Source organism: Salvelinus alpinus, chromosome 8 (assembly GCF_045679555.1).
Source record: "Salvelinus alpinus chromosome 8, SLU_Salpinus.1, whole genome shotgun sequence".
Taxonomy (NCBI): Eukaryota; Metazoa; Chordata; class Actinopteri; order Salmoniformes; family Salmonidae; genus Salvelinus; species Salvelinus alpinus.
In genome coordinates, this window is record NC_092093.1 from 38,925,767 (window position 1) to 38,939,966 (window position 14,200).

The 14,200-nt window shown below is 42.7% G+C and overlaps 1 protein-coding gene across 1 annotated transcript; it reads right to left on the minus strand.

Annotated features, from left to right (window-relative positions):
• Positions 1 to 4,508: 4,508 nt before the first annotated feature.
• Positions 4,509 to 6,513, minus strand: LOC139583086 (homeobox protein Nkx-2.2a-like). Its single transcript, XM_071413829.1, has 2 exons — positions 5,862 to 6,513; positions 4,509 to 5,362 (listed from the first exon to the last, which is right to left on the minus strand). Exons 1-2 carry the CDS (start codon positions 6,106 to 6,108, stop codon positions 4,812 to 4,814), a joined length of 798 nt encoding a protein of 265 aa, XP_071269930.1. The 5' UTR covers positions 6,109 to 6,513; the 3' UTR covers positions 4,509 to 4,811.
• Between the last annotated feature and the right edge of the window lie 7,687 nt (positions 6,514 to 14,200).

Below are 14,200 nucleotides of genomic sequence, written 5' to 3' on the forward strand. Positions count from 1 at the left end.
ATTTCAATCAAGTTATTCAGGCGTAGTACGACTTTCTGCCGCTTGATCTAATACACTGTAATAAAAAGCACAGTCACAAAGTGTCCAACAGCGAGTATAAAGATAAGTGGCACTTTGCAGTGTTGGTATCTCAATTAAATTGATTTTCTCTGGCCAATTCTTTAGAAGTGTACGTCACAATTACATTTAGCAGACCACATAAACACTCAGGAGAGTGATTGCATTTTCATCTAAATCACCCATATCCCTGTCCCAGATAACTGAAGAAGATTGCCCTTTGCGGATCAGGAGAAATGCACTATTTGAAATGAGGCATTGGTATTATGAGACGAATCACGTTGTGTGTTCTCTTTTGTGTTAAGGAGACACAGTCATTAGGGTGTGAAAAGACAGTTAAAGCGGATTTCCACCCACCTGGCAGACCAGTTCCCGACAGTTTATCCCTCCTGTGAGAGACATCATTAACACTCCCGATGTCTATAGGCTGTAATGATTTTAGTTCTTATGTTATATGGAGGATCTCCCAATAGAACCCTTGGCAAATAGACTCTGACCTCTATGTGGTTAATTGCATCCTAAGATCTTTTTTTTTTGTCAGGGCCATTCCCTCAATGTGTTGTCCCTTGTGTGACTCCCTACGTATTATCATTAGAGTTCCTAGCAGTGAAGCTGTAGGAAAACTAGTACTATTTTGCCCTCAATGTGTTGTCCAGGTTCTTCTGCCGTTACTTCCTCACTATAATACAACCTTTTATACTAGGTAAAAGGTGCTCATACCACAATTGAGCTGAGGTGAAAATGTATATTATGTTCATATTTGAATTCATATTTCATCTCAAATTTCGAAATGCTATTTTGCGAGACCATCCATTCTCACAAACCTGGTGCACGTCTGTGTGGCATTGGCCTACTATGTTTGCTAGACAGATCTCAATTTACCCTCTCCCTTAGATTTGCAGTTTTTCAATTTCTACCTCTTACACTCTCTCTCTCTCTCGGTCCCTCATTCTCTCTCTTCTCCATTTAATCCCCTGCTCTTGTGAAGAGCAATAGGACAAGCAGCTGTGCTCCCGGGGCTCTTGGAAAGGCAGCCACTCAAGCCACTCACAGGAGGGATCCAGACCACCTGGCTCCTGTCCTGGCCAGCCCAGCTCCCAACTCCCAGCCAGGGGAAGATGGGGCTGCCGTTATAGACTCACACTATAGCCGGGGTGGGGGGATGGGGAAGAGTGATCGTCGACCTCTGACCCTCAGTACTCTCCCAGCGCGTCCCGATGAACACCATAACACAACTCGCAGACTAATCTATGGAATCTATGATCAAACTACATTTTCAGTGCGTGCAAAAAAATGGATCCAACGTCATTGAGTTGTTATGTTGCATCATGTATTTAACAGGATATATTTCCCTACACCATGTCAAAGAAAGAATACAAAATACTTTAAGAGAACATTTTGTGTTGAACATGATGACGAAGGGGTCCTACATCTGGGTATATTTAGTCCACAATAAAAGCCTGGCTCTGTTATGTTTTGTTGTTGAGTTCAGCTGCTTCCCCCTCGCACAATCCATTTCATCGCTCAGGTCCGAGGTCAAGACTACGCCACGATGTCTCGCTCCATACAATAGTCAAAATGCATACTTTTTTAGTTTTGTTTACCACAGACATTGTCACTTTCGCATCATGTTACCCCAAGGACAGCTGTGGTTGAGAAGCCTAGTAGCGTACACATGCGTTCTACCCAGGGTACGTCCCAAATGACACACCGTACCCTATGGGCCCTGGTCCAAAAATAGTGCACTATAGAGGTGCCGTTTGGGACACCCACCCCTAGTTTGGCTGTGTGCTTGGACTGTGGCGTCGGTCGGATCCCTAGTGAAGAGCTCTTGAGAGTGTGTGGGCGACAAGCAGCCAAGCGAGGCCACGCTTAGACGAGTAGACAAGACTTCCAGAGCGCCACCGTGCTGTGGGTATGACAGAGGTGGAGAGGGCACTGAGTAAACAAGGGAGTGTAGCCATTGTCCAGAGGAGGATGGATGATGACTCATAATGCTCCTTCCAGAGGATCAGGAGCATGAAACACCACCGGTACATTTCCCCCTTATCTTTTCCCTTAAAGTTCCTTAAATGTAAGTAAGTTGCACAAAACATTTTCAGGTGAATTTCCCCCTTAAATTAAGTGAAAAAGTTAAAGGTGCCCGTGAGGTCCCTTAACTTCTTCATTCAGTGTGGATATCAATGTAAACAGCATTTGTGGAATGTTTCTTTCATCTGCCCTGGTTCCCAAAGGAAAACATCAACCAGCTAGCTACTTAGCTACACAATGGAAGGTGCACAATCCATGGCCACAAAGCTAGCTGGCTTGTTTTAAAAAAAAAACTTTATTTAACTGGGCAAGTCAGCCAAGAACAAATTCTTATTTACAATGACAGCCTACCCCAGCCAAACCCAGGCCAATTGTGCACCACACTATGGGACTCCCAATCACGGTCGGATGTGATACAGCCTGGATTCAAACCAGGGACTGTAGTGACACGTTGAAGCCACTCGGGAGCAGCTAACTACTCTGTAAACTGCTCCGTAAACTAGCTGGATGTGCTAGAAAGTGATAGAAGCAAGTTGATAAAAAAACGACAAACCGTCTGAAAGACACAAATTCACATACAGAGGTTGTTACTGCATGTCACTATTCCCCCCCCCCCCCCCCCCCCCACCATTACAGCAAGCAGGTTACAATATCACTAGTAAATGAGAACGTTCTTGTTCTCATCCAAGAACTTTCGTTGCCCGACTGCTCCCCTCTGTGGACAAACCACTCACGTCACTGCTGTCCCACGTGCCCTTGCTGCCTGTTCTGGACTGAATAAGGTGATTGTTGAGCAAAATGAGCTTTTGACAGAGACACTCTAGTTGAACCATTATTTGTCCATGCAATGAATCAATTCATATTCAAACTCTTAACCTCTAAACATGATAGGATTTAAATAGATATGACACATTTTCTATTCAAATAATCTCATTGATTAAATACCTACACCTGCCTTGTAACACTAACTGAACATTAAAATATTTGTCTAAAATGCTCAATGCAAAATAAATAAGTTATAAACTGCTTAAATTAGAAAATATTTGTGATATTGGAACTGGGAGCAGTTATGGGCTGTCCAGTGGCTATAATACAGATCCTTCTTCATCAAGGTATATACTGTCATCTTGTGGTGAGAAAGTTGTTTGACGCTCAGTTGCTGATTGACCCAATAAGGAATGCGAGTAACGTTATAGTTTATGCGCAATAATTTATTATTTATCACTTCAACATTTGCTGGAAGTACACGGTGAGAACAGGTATCCACTGATACTAACACGTGTTTTAGATGACTAGAGTGAGTACAGATATTTTTTTGGAGCAAAGTATTTGGAAAACTGCTTTCAAATATTTAGAGAGAGAGAAATAGAGCGGGCGAAAGAGTGAGAAATGGAGAGAAAGCGTGAGGGTTTGCACAGAAAAACCTTAGGATAAGAGCTCCCTGTTCTAATATATGAATGGGGTGTCTTCGCTCAGAAAGGATACCGCATGAATTTGTAATTATTTTTTTTCCCCATTGGGAGGAAACAATGGCATGTTTGAAAGCAGAACAAGTTGCGTTTTATTAGCGATCCTCTTCACGAGGCCAGCTGCCCATATGGAATACAACGTGTCCAACAAGGGTCACAAAAGAGCCAAGTGACAGCCTTTACAAAACCTCAGAGATACTTACTCCTCATCCGTACTCTGAGATGAGCTGACCCAACTGACAGCTGAATAGAAACAAAACCGTCCACAGCTCTCCATCCACCACTGCCACAACATCCTCTCTATGTTCCATTCTGCATGTGCAAACCCCTAAAGATCCACAGCTGCACTGCATTCTATATTTTGGGGTTTCTTTGTGAATTGATAAGCAATGCTGCTCTGTGAAAAAACAGAGTGAGACATTTTTTTGAATTGGTTTATATTGACTATAATTAATTTGTTGTTTTAGCAAATATTGTTCACGAGAACTGAGAGAACAAAAATCTAGCTTAATTGGTCATTTGGTGTACTGTAATAAGCCATGCATGCTTTTCAATTAAGGAAATGTAAGGAAAACATCACAAAAAAAGTTATATTTGTTGGAGGCCTTTGCATAACTCGTAAAATCCCTTCTTACTTTTGATATGAACGAAATTGTCCAGACTGTGTTTGCAAGATATTCTCTTCAGAGTTGTTTGTTTCCATTTTTGCTTTGTGATCCAACGTAAAACCCTGAACCGAATTAGATACAGGAAGTCATTTAAACAGGTTTTGCTCGATCTTCTACTTTAAAAGGGAACTCGTTTTCATCTAGTTCTGTACATAATGGCATTTATGTATGTAACAATTTTTACGAATAACGAAACATGTATATCCAAGTTTCTGTTCGATTTCCCTTTCTGGGCCGGTATAAAAGTAATTTAATGTAGGTTAAGCCATGAATAATAACCACATCAAACTGACAGAGGTTTATTCACGGCCATAAATATTCAAGATCAATCCACAGTCCACCCAAAAACATAAATTAATTAATAAGATGAGCATTTTGCGCACTTTACAACAGAAATAACATTCCTTTATAACATTCATTTGGCAAACATTATAAAAAGAACGGAATTTCAAGAACCCTAACATTGTCCAGACCTCATGGGCCACAGAATAATCAGCTTGATGTGGGTAAAATATAGATCATAATATCAATCCCTTTCTTTAGATTGTATTTTTGTTGAATCAAAGTTATTTTGAGTATCCATCGTCTACCAAGTCCATTGGTACATTTGCGCCATATGATGCACACTGGGCAGCTGTGAGATGGCGTCGGGGCTGTAGTGAGAGCGCATATGCATGTGATGGAGAGAATAGGCGCTATACGCCGACAGAGGTATTCCAGCCCTGAATGAGGCCTCAAGATCCTGAGTTTTGTTAGTGTCACATGGCTTTCCATCCCGAACCAAAACCGGAATGGCCACCCGTCTTGGGGACACGAGATGAACCATCTCCATACCCTTCTCAGCGCGTGCTCTCTTCATTTTATACCGGTGATTCTGGAACCAGATCTTCACCTGGGTCGGTGTCAGTAGTAGTGCATTCGCAAGGCGCTCCCTCTCCGGCGCCGAGAGATATCTCTGTTGTCGGAATCGTCGCTCAAGTTCGTAGGTTTGAGCTTTGGAAAACAGCACTCTCCTTTTCCTCTTCTTTCCCGAGTCGCTGCTGTCACCTGTGGCGTCCCTGTCGATATCTTGGGATTCGTCGGCGGACAGCTCTGGATATTTCGGTTCGTTTCGAGAATCAACTGACAAACCATGCACTGTTTGAAAGGAAACAAAGTGGGTCTGGTTATCAACTAGGGTTGACAACAAACGCTATGAAATGGGGCTACATACATTTATTAATTTCTGACAACAAATCTTCATCTTATAGCAATTTGTTGAATATAAAAAATATTGAAGAGACTACTAATAATCGAAAAAAATGGCCTATTGGTGACAAAAAGGTAAATATTTTGATCAGGCTCTACGCATAAATAGGCTATTTAAAATTGCATTACGAACGGATAATATTATAAATTCTGATTGGACATGGATAGACTAATATTTTAATGGTAGCCCAATAAGTTAAAACAATACATGTTTAAATGAAATAAATGAAATCGTGACGTTTTGCATAACAAACCAAAACATGAATGCAAATGTTTTTAATAATGACATAGGCCTATAACCTAACGGATGAGATATGACTAGGAAGTGGACGAATCAATTACTTCTATACCTTGATGTTTACGAAACGAACTTTTTTAAGCTACTCACATGAATATTGGATGGTGCTGGAGGAGGCAAGCCATCTTGAGTAGGGATTACCACCACCATCACACAAAAGGCTCTTCTTGTAAGGCACATTTCCAGTGTCTTCAGAAGATGGATTTTGCGTCAAAGTCTCAGTCGTTTCCACCTCGTTCTCATCTTCAGTCTCCTCCGTTTCAGAACCTCCATTGGTGTCGGGGAGATCCAGAATGTCCTTTACAGAGAAGCCCGTCTTTGTGTTGCTGAACGACATGGTGTGAGAAAGTATGTGACGCGCACTGTAAACAAGTGTTCGTTTTTCCCCCTGCTACTGTTCTGAACCAGTAAAACTGACTAAGAGTACAGTATTTATAGATGAGGTTTTAAGATGTTCAGGGTTGTGTCCTTTTGGGTTAAGCTAAACGGAGACTTAGTCGGCATGCAGGAGTTCACCGTTGGCTCGTCGAGAGGACTCCAATGTGCTGGTCATGGAGGAGCGCAGGAGTTGATGGAGGGGAGAGGCTCATGGATAAAGCAGGACTAGGAGCACTGGCATAAAGGAAGCTATCACCAGACGGATTGGTCCATATAATGTTCGTTGAAACACTGAATCTGCATTGGAAAATGAATCGGAATAACGGAGAAAGACTAAACGCGTGTAGGCGGGTCCTTGGAGTCAAGTGGATGAAGACTGTGGGTGTGAAACTCTCGGGTTCGGGGACATCCGAATCTCTGTCATTGGTTCTTCAGAAATGTGATGACTGGAATTATGGGACAGTTAATCACCGAGATGGGGAGGGACATTTGTGCATGTCAATTACATACAAACCATTACAATATATTGCTTCAAAGCATCATACAAATACTATTTATTTAAGAGCAAAAACATCATTTTGAGATGTATTTTATTACCCTAAAGATCGAAATGTGAATTTTGGGGGTGTAATATGGGTAGGCTAATTCATGAAATCCTTTTAGGTCAATATTTTGGTTCAGGCTTAACTCAAGTAGCGCGTAGGGCATCATGAATGAAACATAGCCTTACATAGAATGTTGTTTGCAATTTAAGCGTCTTATCTCTGAAAGGTATTGATATGCTGTTTTATTTGGATAAATTTCCCGCTCTAAGAAAATAATAATACATTCCGTTTATTGGGACACTGACTAGGCCTATACAGAATTTGTATTAGGCTACACTTGTTCATGTTGTCTTTATCGTCGGTATTACTATGATAATTATTACCATATCATTAGTTCTGCTCACTATTTATCTCTGTCAGAAATATCTAACTGCACCGGCTGGTCTCATAGATTAGACGTAACATAGCAAACGGAAATCCGGAACACTCAAATTAGTATGATATGTTACGTTTGGTAGTGTTACATAAGACAGATGGTTACTTAAGGCAACAACAAAAGTAGGGTCGTTGGTCAGCGTGGATGGGTGGACGTATAACGCTAACGTAATACATACCATATGATACACAACATATCATACAAAATGGATTGTCTCAGATTAATTTAAAGAATCATATGAAATGCTCTGAGACCAGGTTGCAGCGCAGCCTCCATCCGCCCATGCATCACCTGGCATATCCATTGCAACACAATGTAATACAAGTATATCCCTTGGGAATATTAGCTTACAATTTCTTTATAACAATAACAATTATTTTATTGCAGCAATTGGTCGTGTTTAATTCACGTGGGAAATCGAATGATAAGCTCTTGAGTCAACATAAGACGCTGATTATCATGTTCATATTTTTCTTTTTAGATGTTTTTATTCTCCCCTTCTCTATGCTCCAACGCCCTCATCTAGTATGTGATGTGGGTGACAATGATTCTCGTTCTCAGCGAATCCTCCGGGCGTCCTGGGTGGTCGTACTAAGCAAACACACGTACAAACCGATTGCTAAGCTGCGGACAATGAAGGAAATGTAGACAAATGTCCTGCTTCTTTTGGAAGTTTTTGTGCGGGCTGAGATTTAGCATTTATTTCGGGGGCAAGAGAATAGATGATTGACGCCCCCCTTACAATGCGCCGTAACTGTTTGGAATAAATCCGCGGTTCCTCCTGGTTGTCATGGTGTTCAACTGCTTTCAATGAACTATCTCTTCATTCACCTCTGACCCCCGCAGCCTCTACCACACACACACACACACACACACACACACACACACACACACACACACACACACACACACACACACACACACACACACACACACACACACACACATTATTATTATTATTGTATTATTACTTTGGTAGCACTTGCGCATTTGTTTGACCAGCAAAGCGGTTCTCAAACACATTTCGACAGGGCGAGAGGCTATCGCTTACAAGACCACTTCACCGATATTTACATGTTTACTCTCTCACTCACAGTGTACACACCATAGAATTACAATCTCTATGGTACACACTGCTGCCTATATGGCCTAAAGAGTCGAATCACCTCTCATTGTGCCCATGCACGTTCTGATTGCCTGCTTCTTGAGATACTCCATGAAGGGTCCTTCCTTCGAATGTACACTGCTTTATTTCCGGACAAATACGACGTTTCTGTAATTGATATATGATTGATTAATGGCTTATTAAATCACACATATTCATGAGCCTCGTAGCCCAAAGGCAACGTTTGCCAGATTGTGAACCTTATTTTGTCGTTATTATCAACACATCATGATGCTACTTGGATTTGGCAACTACTGATCAATGTTCAACATAATCAAGTGGCCTCAGTCCAAGAGAGAGAACTCAGGACATGTCCAAGCAGAAGCTTCTCTGCCTTCTCAAAGGAGCAAACAAATAAACATTCCACATGTCCATCCCCAGCAGCTTCTCTGATTAGAGCGGCGTTGGTTTATTCTAACCTTTAGGGTCCGAGCGCCCCAACGCTCGGACCCTAAAGGGCAAGGGGGGAAAAGACTATATTGTGATCATTCTGGCATTTCTTTATGCAATGTTGTATCAATTCAACAGCTAAATTATATGTCAGATATATTCTGACATTAAGGAGTTGTAAGCAGATTAATCAGGCAAAAAGTTTACTTCCTGGCCATATTTAAAATACTTTAGTACCATAGTATTCCAAATGCATTACAAAACCCCTTAGTTCCACCCTATTACAGAATAGGCTACATAGAGAATTGTGACGCATAAATAATCACAATATGTATGTAATCGTGACCTTCATATCATCATAAGGTCCCTGCCAGCCCTAATCATTCTTCATGCAGGCAGATCCCTGTTTTAAAATGAAATCAGCCCAGACAGAGTATTGAGAGAAGAGAACCAGTATGAAGAGGTGCCAGAGTGCAGAGCATCTAGGTGGAGCTGTCCCACTGTTACCACAACGTTGGTAAGTGACACTAAGTGGCAGCATGAGGGAGGAGTAAGCATTTACAACTGCCTGCCCAGTAAGCACATGCAGATAAACACACGCGCACACACGCACACGCGCACCCACACAAAAAAGCCTTAAACCAATCCCATCATTGCTCTCAGAAGTACTTCTTCGTCTAGAGTGTCACCTACTGGCACTCGCGGACACTGGCTTACATCTACTAGTAGTATTCCCCATCAAACTATGTTCCATTTAAAATGTTCCCTTTAAGTTAGCAGATGGCATCATTTAACTAGACCAGAACATGTTCCACCTGTCAACATTTCAATCACTCGTTTAAAGATGACATTAGATGAAAAGTATATGAGGTCACTGATAAAGTGACCAAATTGGTGACAACATAAGTGCCATCGATAGGAGATGTGTCAGGCATAATAAAAGTCAGCACAGTTGAAATACTAACACTGCACCTGTAATTCCACCTGCCACGTCTGCAAAGCATAAAGGTATGCACATGAGCCTCAAATAGCGTGTTCAATCCAAAACAATAGGTCACGCTGCTGGATATGGACTGTAATGTACATGTTTGTCCAGATGGTGGCGCCTTTGCATCAGTAATCAAGCTGACAACGGAGGTTAGAGGCGTTCATCAACAGGAAGAAAACGGTTTGCGAAAGACTGCAGTAAATTGCTTTCAGGTTGTGAAAAACAGGTTAAATTCACACAGACAGTATGTGAAATATCCCTGCAATAAGGCGCCAAGTTCCAAATGAACAAACAGAGATTATCAACGGATATGAATTGATTTCGCTCTGCTGTTCCCATACAGGTTCATATACAGTGCATATACTTTGCTGTAATTGTTTCTGCAGAATATAAAGGGAGGAAAAACCTATAGCTGCTAATAAGTAGACCAAAGCCAGAGGTAAACACCACTGAACTGACAGTGCTTATCACCCGCTGTGAATTCTACAATTCACTGATTTCTCAGCTTTTTCCCCCATTTCCACCCCTTAGTGGTATGCCTTTCTTCTTTCGAGCAACTCTATAACTACAATACATACATACTAACAGTCATACTGATACAATATATATTTGCCTCGTAAGTATATTTGCATCATCTATAAATATTCAGGATTTGCGGTCAACTGAGTGTGAGAGTGCATTGTCTCTGGCCTGTAGAGTAGGATAGGGCTATACTCTACTCACCGCTAACCAGCTGTCTCTTACAGTAAGTGTTGACATAATGCACAATGGCCACCATGCAGTTCTACAGGACTGGAGAGACCGCAATGCCGCTGCTCTTGAGAATAGAATAGAATCACTTTATTTTTCTTGTAAGGGAACTTATTAAAGAGTCATGTCAAAAGTCAGACCTCCATTATTATGATTAAAATATATATATATATTTTTTAAATGACCTCTTCGCAGTTCCACCCAAAACACATGTGGTTTTGGATTGTACATAGTAGTGCACAGGGACCAGCTAAGGTCATCGTACTGATAGAATAATTACCGTTGCAGAAAAATAGGTAGTCTAAGTGCCACCTACACTGGTTTAGAAGGAGTGTGTATCTAAGTGATGACCCAGCAGCATGCAAAATAATTCTGTAATGACAGACTTACATGTCCTCCTTTATCTTCCATTACAGCATAATTATCTACGTTATTCATATCAGTGTAAGAACTATTCTTCAGTGACAAAACTTTCAAGATTGTGACTTTAATTGTTCCAAACAGGCTCTTTAATGATCAGATGTTACTATATGAGAGAACAATATGGCCATCCAATAATATTGTGCATATGGATTTAACTGACATCTACAAAAGAGAATTTAACGAGTTGTGAGATTAACAAGGCTGAAGTGTCTGGGCAGCTATAATTTACACTTAGTCTAAGACTAGGCCTAATCTGTATACAGGAAAATGGCCCTGTAGGAACATGGTAACTTAACTTTAATGCAGAATAAAAAGCATTCTCAATGGAGACTCTCTATTAAAAGTGCTTGTTATTCTTAGTCTAGGATTAGGCTTAATCTATGTCCGGGAAACTGTCCCATAGAGCCTAGACCATCCATAGCATGGGCACCATAGAGAACATATAAATGACTGTGTTCTATATACATGCAATTCTATGATGTGCACAGCCTCATCTGGAGGATGCAGAGAACTGCACAGCCAAGTCCTGGCAGCAGGATGACCCAGTCAGGGGCCCCACAGACAGGCTAATGCAACAGGGAAAACATGAGATGGAGCTCACATCTAACAACAGAATATCCAAAAAGGAAACATTGACTGTCTTTTGTTTTGTAGACTGCATGCGAATTAGTGTAGGATATTTATGGGGAATTGTCAATATTATTGAAATATTTTCTTGAGAAAATAGACTTGAAAAATGAATATCTTGCAGAAGCTACATTTCTCTACTGAATGCATCACACCTCATCTCCAAACCCATATCAGATCAAGCCAAGGACATGGATGGGCTCTTAATTGTGATCAGCATATTGATTTACAGAGTACTACAACCAAGTCACATGTGCGTGGCAGGGAGCTGAGTGGTATAGCGTTGGGCCAGTAAACAAAAAGCCACTAGTTCAAATCGGCCAATCCCAGAACTGACAAGGTGGGAAAATCCCTTAAGCAAGACACAATCTTAGTTGTTCCAGGTTTGCTGTTAATAATGACTGGCCATTGCTGTGACCCCACTCTCCAAGGCTGTCTCAGGGAGAGTTGGGATATGTAATAAACACATTTCCAATTCATGCATATACAGTAATACACACTTCCCAGCTAGCACATTTGGTTCCTTGGAAGTTGTTGGAACGTATGTTACTGGTTGTGGGAATAAAACCATTTGTTTCCTGACTGGTAAAACTTATTTTTTTTTACTCTGGTTCCTTGAAAGTTTTCCTGGGAGGTTTTATTAACACTCTGAGAAAGGAAATAAGTTATTTTGAGTTTTTTGAATAACTTCCTTAAAACTTTCACTGAATGTTTCAATAAGACTTTTATGCAAATCGCAACTCTTCCTGAGACACTCTATCTGTGCTTGGAGTTCAAAAAAGTTAACCCCAAATAAGTTAACAGTGTTATTAAAACACATTTCCAATTGACACATGCTTATAATACACCCTTCCCAGCTAGAACATTTGGTTCCTTGGAAGTTGTGAGAATGTCTGTTATTGGTTGTGGAAACGAAGCCATACGTTTCCTGACCAGTAAAACTGAACGTTTTTTAAACGTTCTGAGAACAGAAGTGAAAATGTTGCCTGTTCTGGGAATGTTTATTTCTAGGTTGCAGAGAGGTTCTGAGAATGTTTTACTCTGGTTCCATGAAAGTTTTGAGAACTGAAATAATTTGAGTTATCTAAATAACTTCCTTAAAACTTTCACTGAATGTTTCAATAAGTTTTAATAACACTGCTGGGTGAACTTTTTTTTTATTACTCTAAGCACAAATAGGACATATGGAAATTAATTTCCTTAGGCAATAATCATGAAAACACATGTATTTATTGTGACATGGCATCAGTGAGATCCAAAACTATCATCTTCTGTTCTCCATCATGGAATTAATCCACTGCGCCACCAGAATGGAGCTAGCATGCCAGTATTTCCTCCAGCGGCGCGCCGACACCGGCCTCGAGGACGACCCGGAGGACGAGGCGCAGGGCGATCCGGCCGGCGACGGTGAAACTCACGCAGTAGTTCAGGATCTAAAACATCTGCAACCGGAACCCAGCACCTCTCCTCCGGCCCGTACCCCTCCCACTCCACGAGGTACTTAAGGCCCCCCACCCGACGCCTCGAATCCAGGATGGAACGAACGATGTACGCCGGGGCCCCCTTGATGTCCAAAGGGGGCGGAGGGACCTCCCGCACCTCAGATTCCTGGAGCGGACCAGCCACCACCGGCCTGAGGAGAGACACATGGAAAGAGGGGTTAATACGATAATCAGAGGGACGCTGTAATCTATAACATACCTCGTTCACCCTCCTCAGGACTTTAAATGGCCCCACAAACCGCGGACCCAGCTTCCGGCAGGGCAGGCGGAGGGGTGCGAACACCGGGGTCTCACTGCGGTGACGGTCCGTGCTGGCTTTCTGGTGATGCGCTGCTCGCTGAAGATGGACACGGGTGGCCTCCCACGTCTCCTCCGCACGCCTAAACCAGTCGTCCCCCGCAGGAGTCTTGGTCTGACCCTGATGCCACGGGCCAGAACCGGCTGGTACCCCAATACGCACTGAAATGGGGAGAGGTTAGTGGAGGAGTTGCGAAGTGAGTTCTGTGCCATCTCTGCCCAGGGCACAAACGCTGCCCACTCCCCCAGCCGGTCCTGGCAATAGGACCGCAGAAACCTGCCTACATCCTGGTTGACTCTCTACCTGCCCGTTACTCTCGGGGTGAAAACCTGAGGTAAGGCTAATCGAGACCCCCAGACGTTCCATGAACGCCTTCCAAACTCTCGACGTGAACTGGGGACACCGATCAGACACTATATCCTCAGGCACCCCGTAGTGCCGGAAGACGTGTGTAAACAGGGCCTCCGCAGTCTGTAGGGCCGTAGGGAGACCAGGCAGAGGGAGGAGACGACAGGACTTAGAAAAACTATCCACAACGACCAGGATCGTGGTATTTCCCTGTGAGGGGGGAAGATCCGTTAGGAAATCCACTGACAGATGTGACCAAGGTCGTTGTGGAACGGGTAAGGGATGTAACTTACCTCTGGGCAGGTGTCTCGGAGCCTTACACTAGGCACACACCGAGCAGGAGGAGACATAAATCCTCACGTCCTTAGCCAAAGTGGGCCACCAGTACTTCCCAGTCAGACAGCGCACCGTCCAACTGATCCCCGGATGACCAGAGGAGGGAGACGTGTGGGCCCAAGAGATCAACTGGTCACGGACAGCAGACGGAACGTACACACGCCCAACGGGACACTGGAGGGGAGCGGACTCTGTACGTAACGCCTGCTCAATGTTTGCATCCAGCGACTGGCGCTACCAGGC

Bases quoted from the DNA above. Each gene is read 5' to 3' on its own strand.
- LOC139583086 (XM_071413829.1), bottom strand. From the start codon at position 6,108: ATGTCGTTCAGCAACACAAAGACGGGCTTCTCTGTAAAGGACATTCTG. The intron at 5,363-5,861 runs GTGAGTAGCTTA...CCTTTCAAACAG, and splicing joins CAGCACCATCCAATATTCAT to TGCATGGTTTGTCAGTTGAT.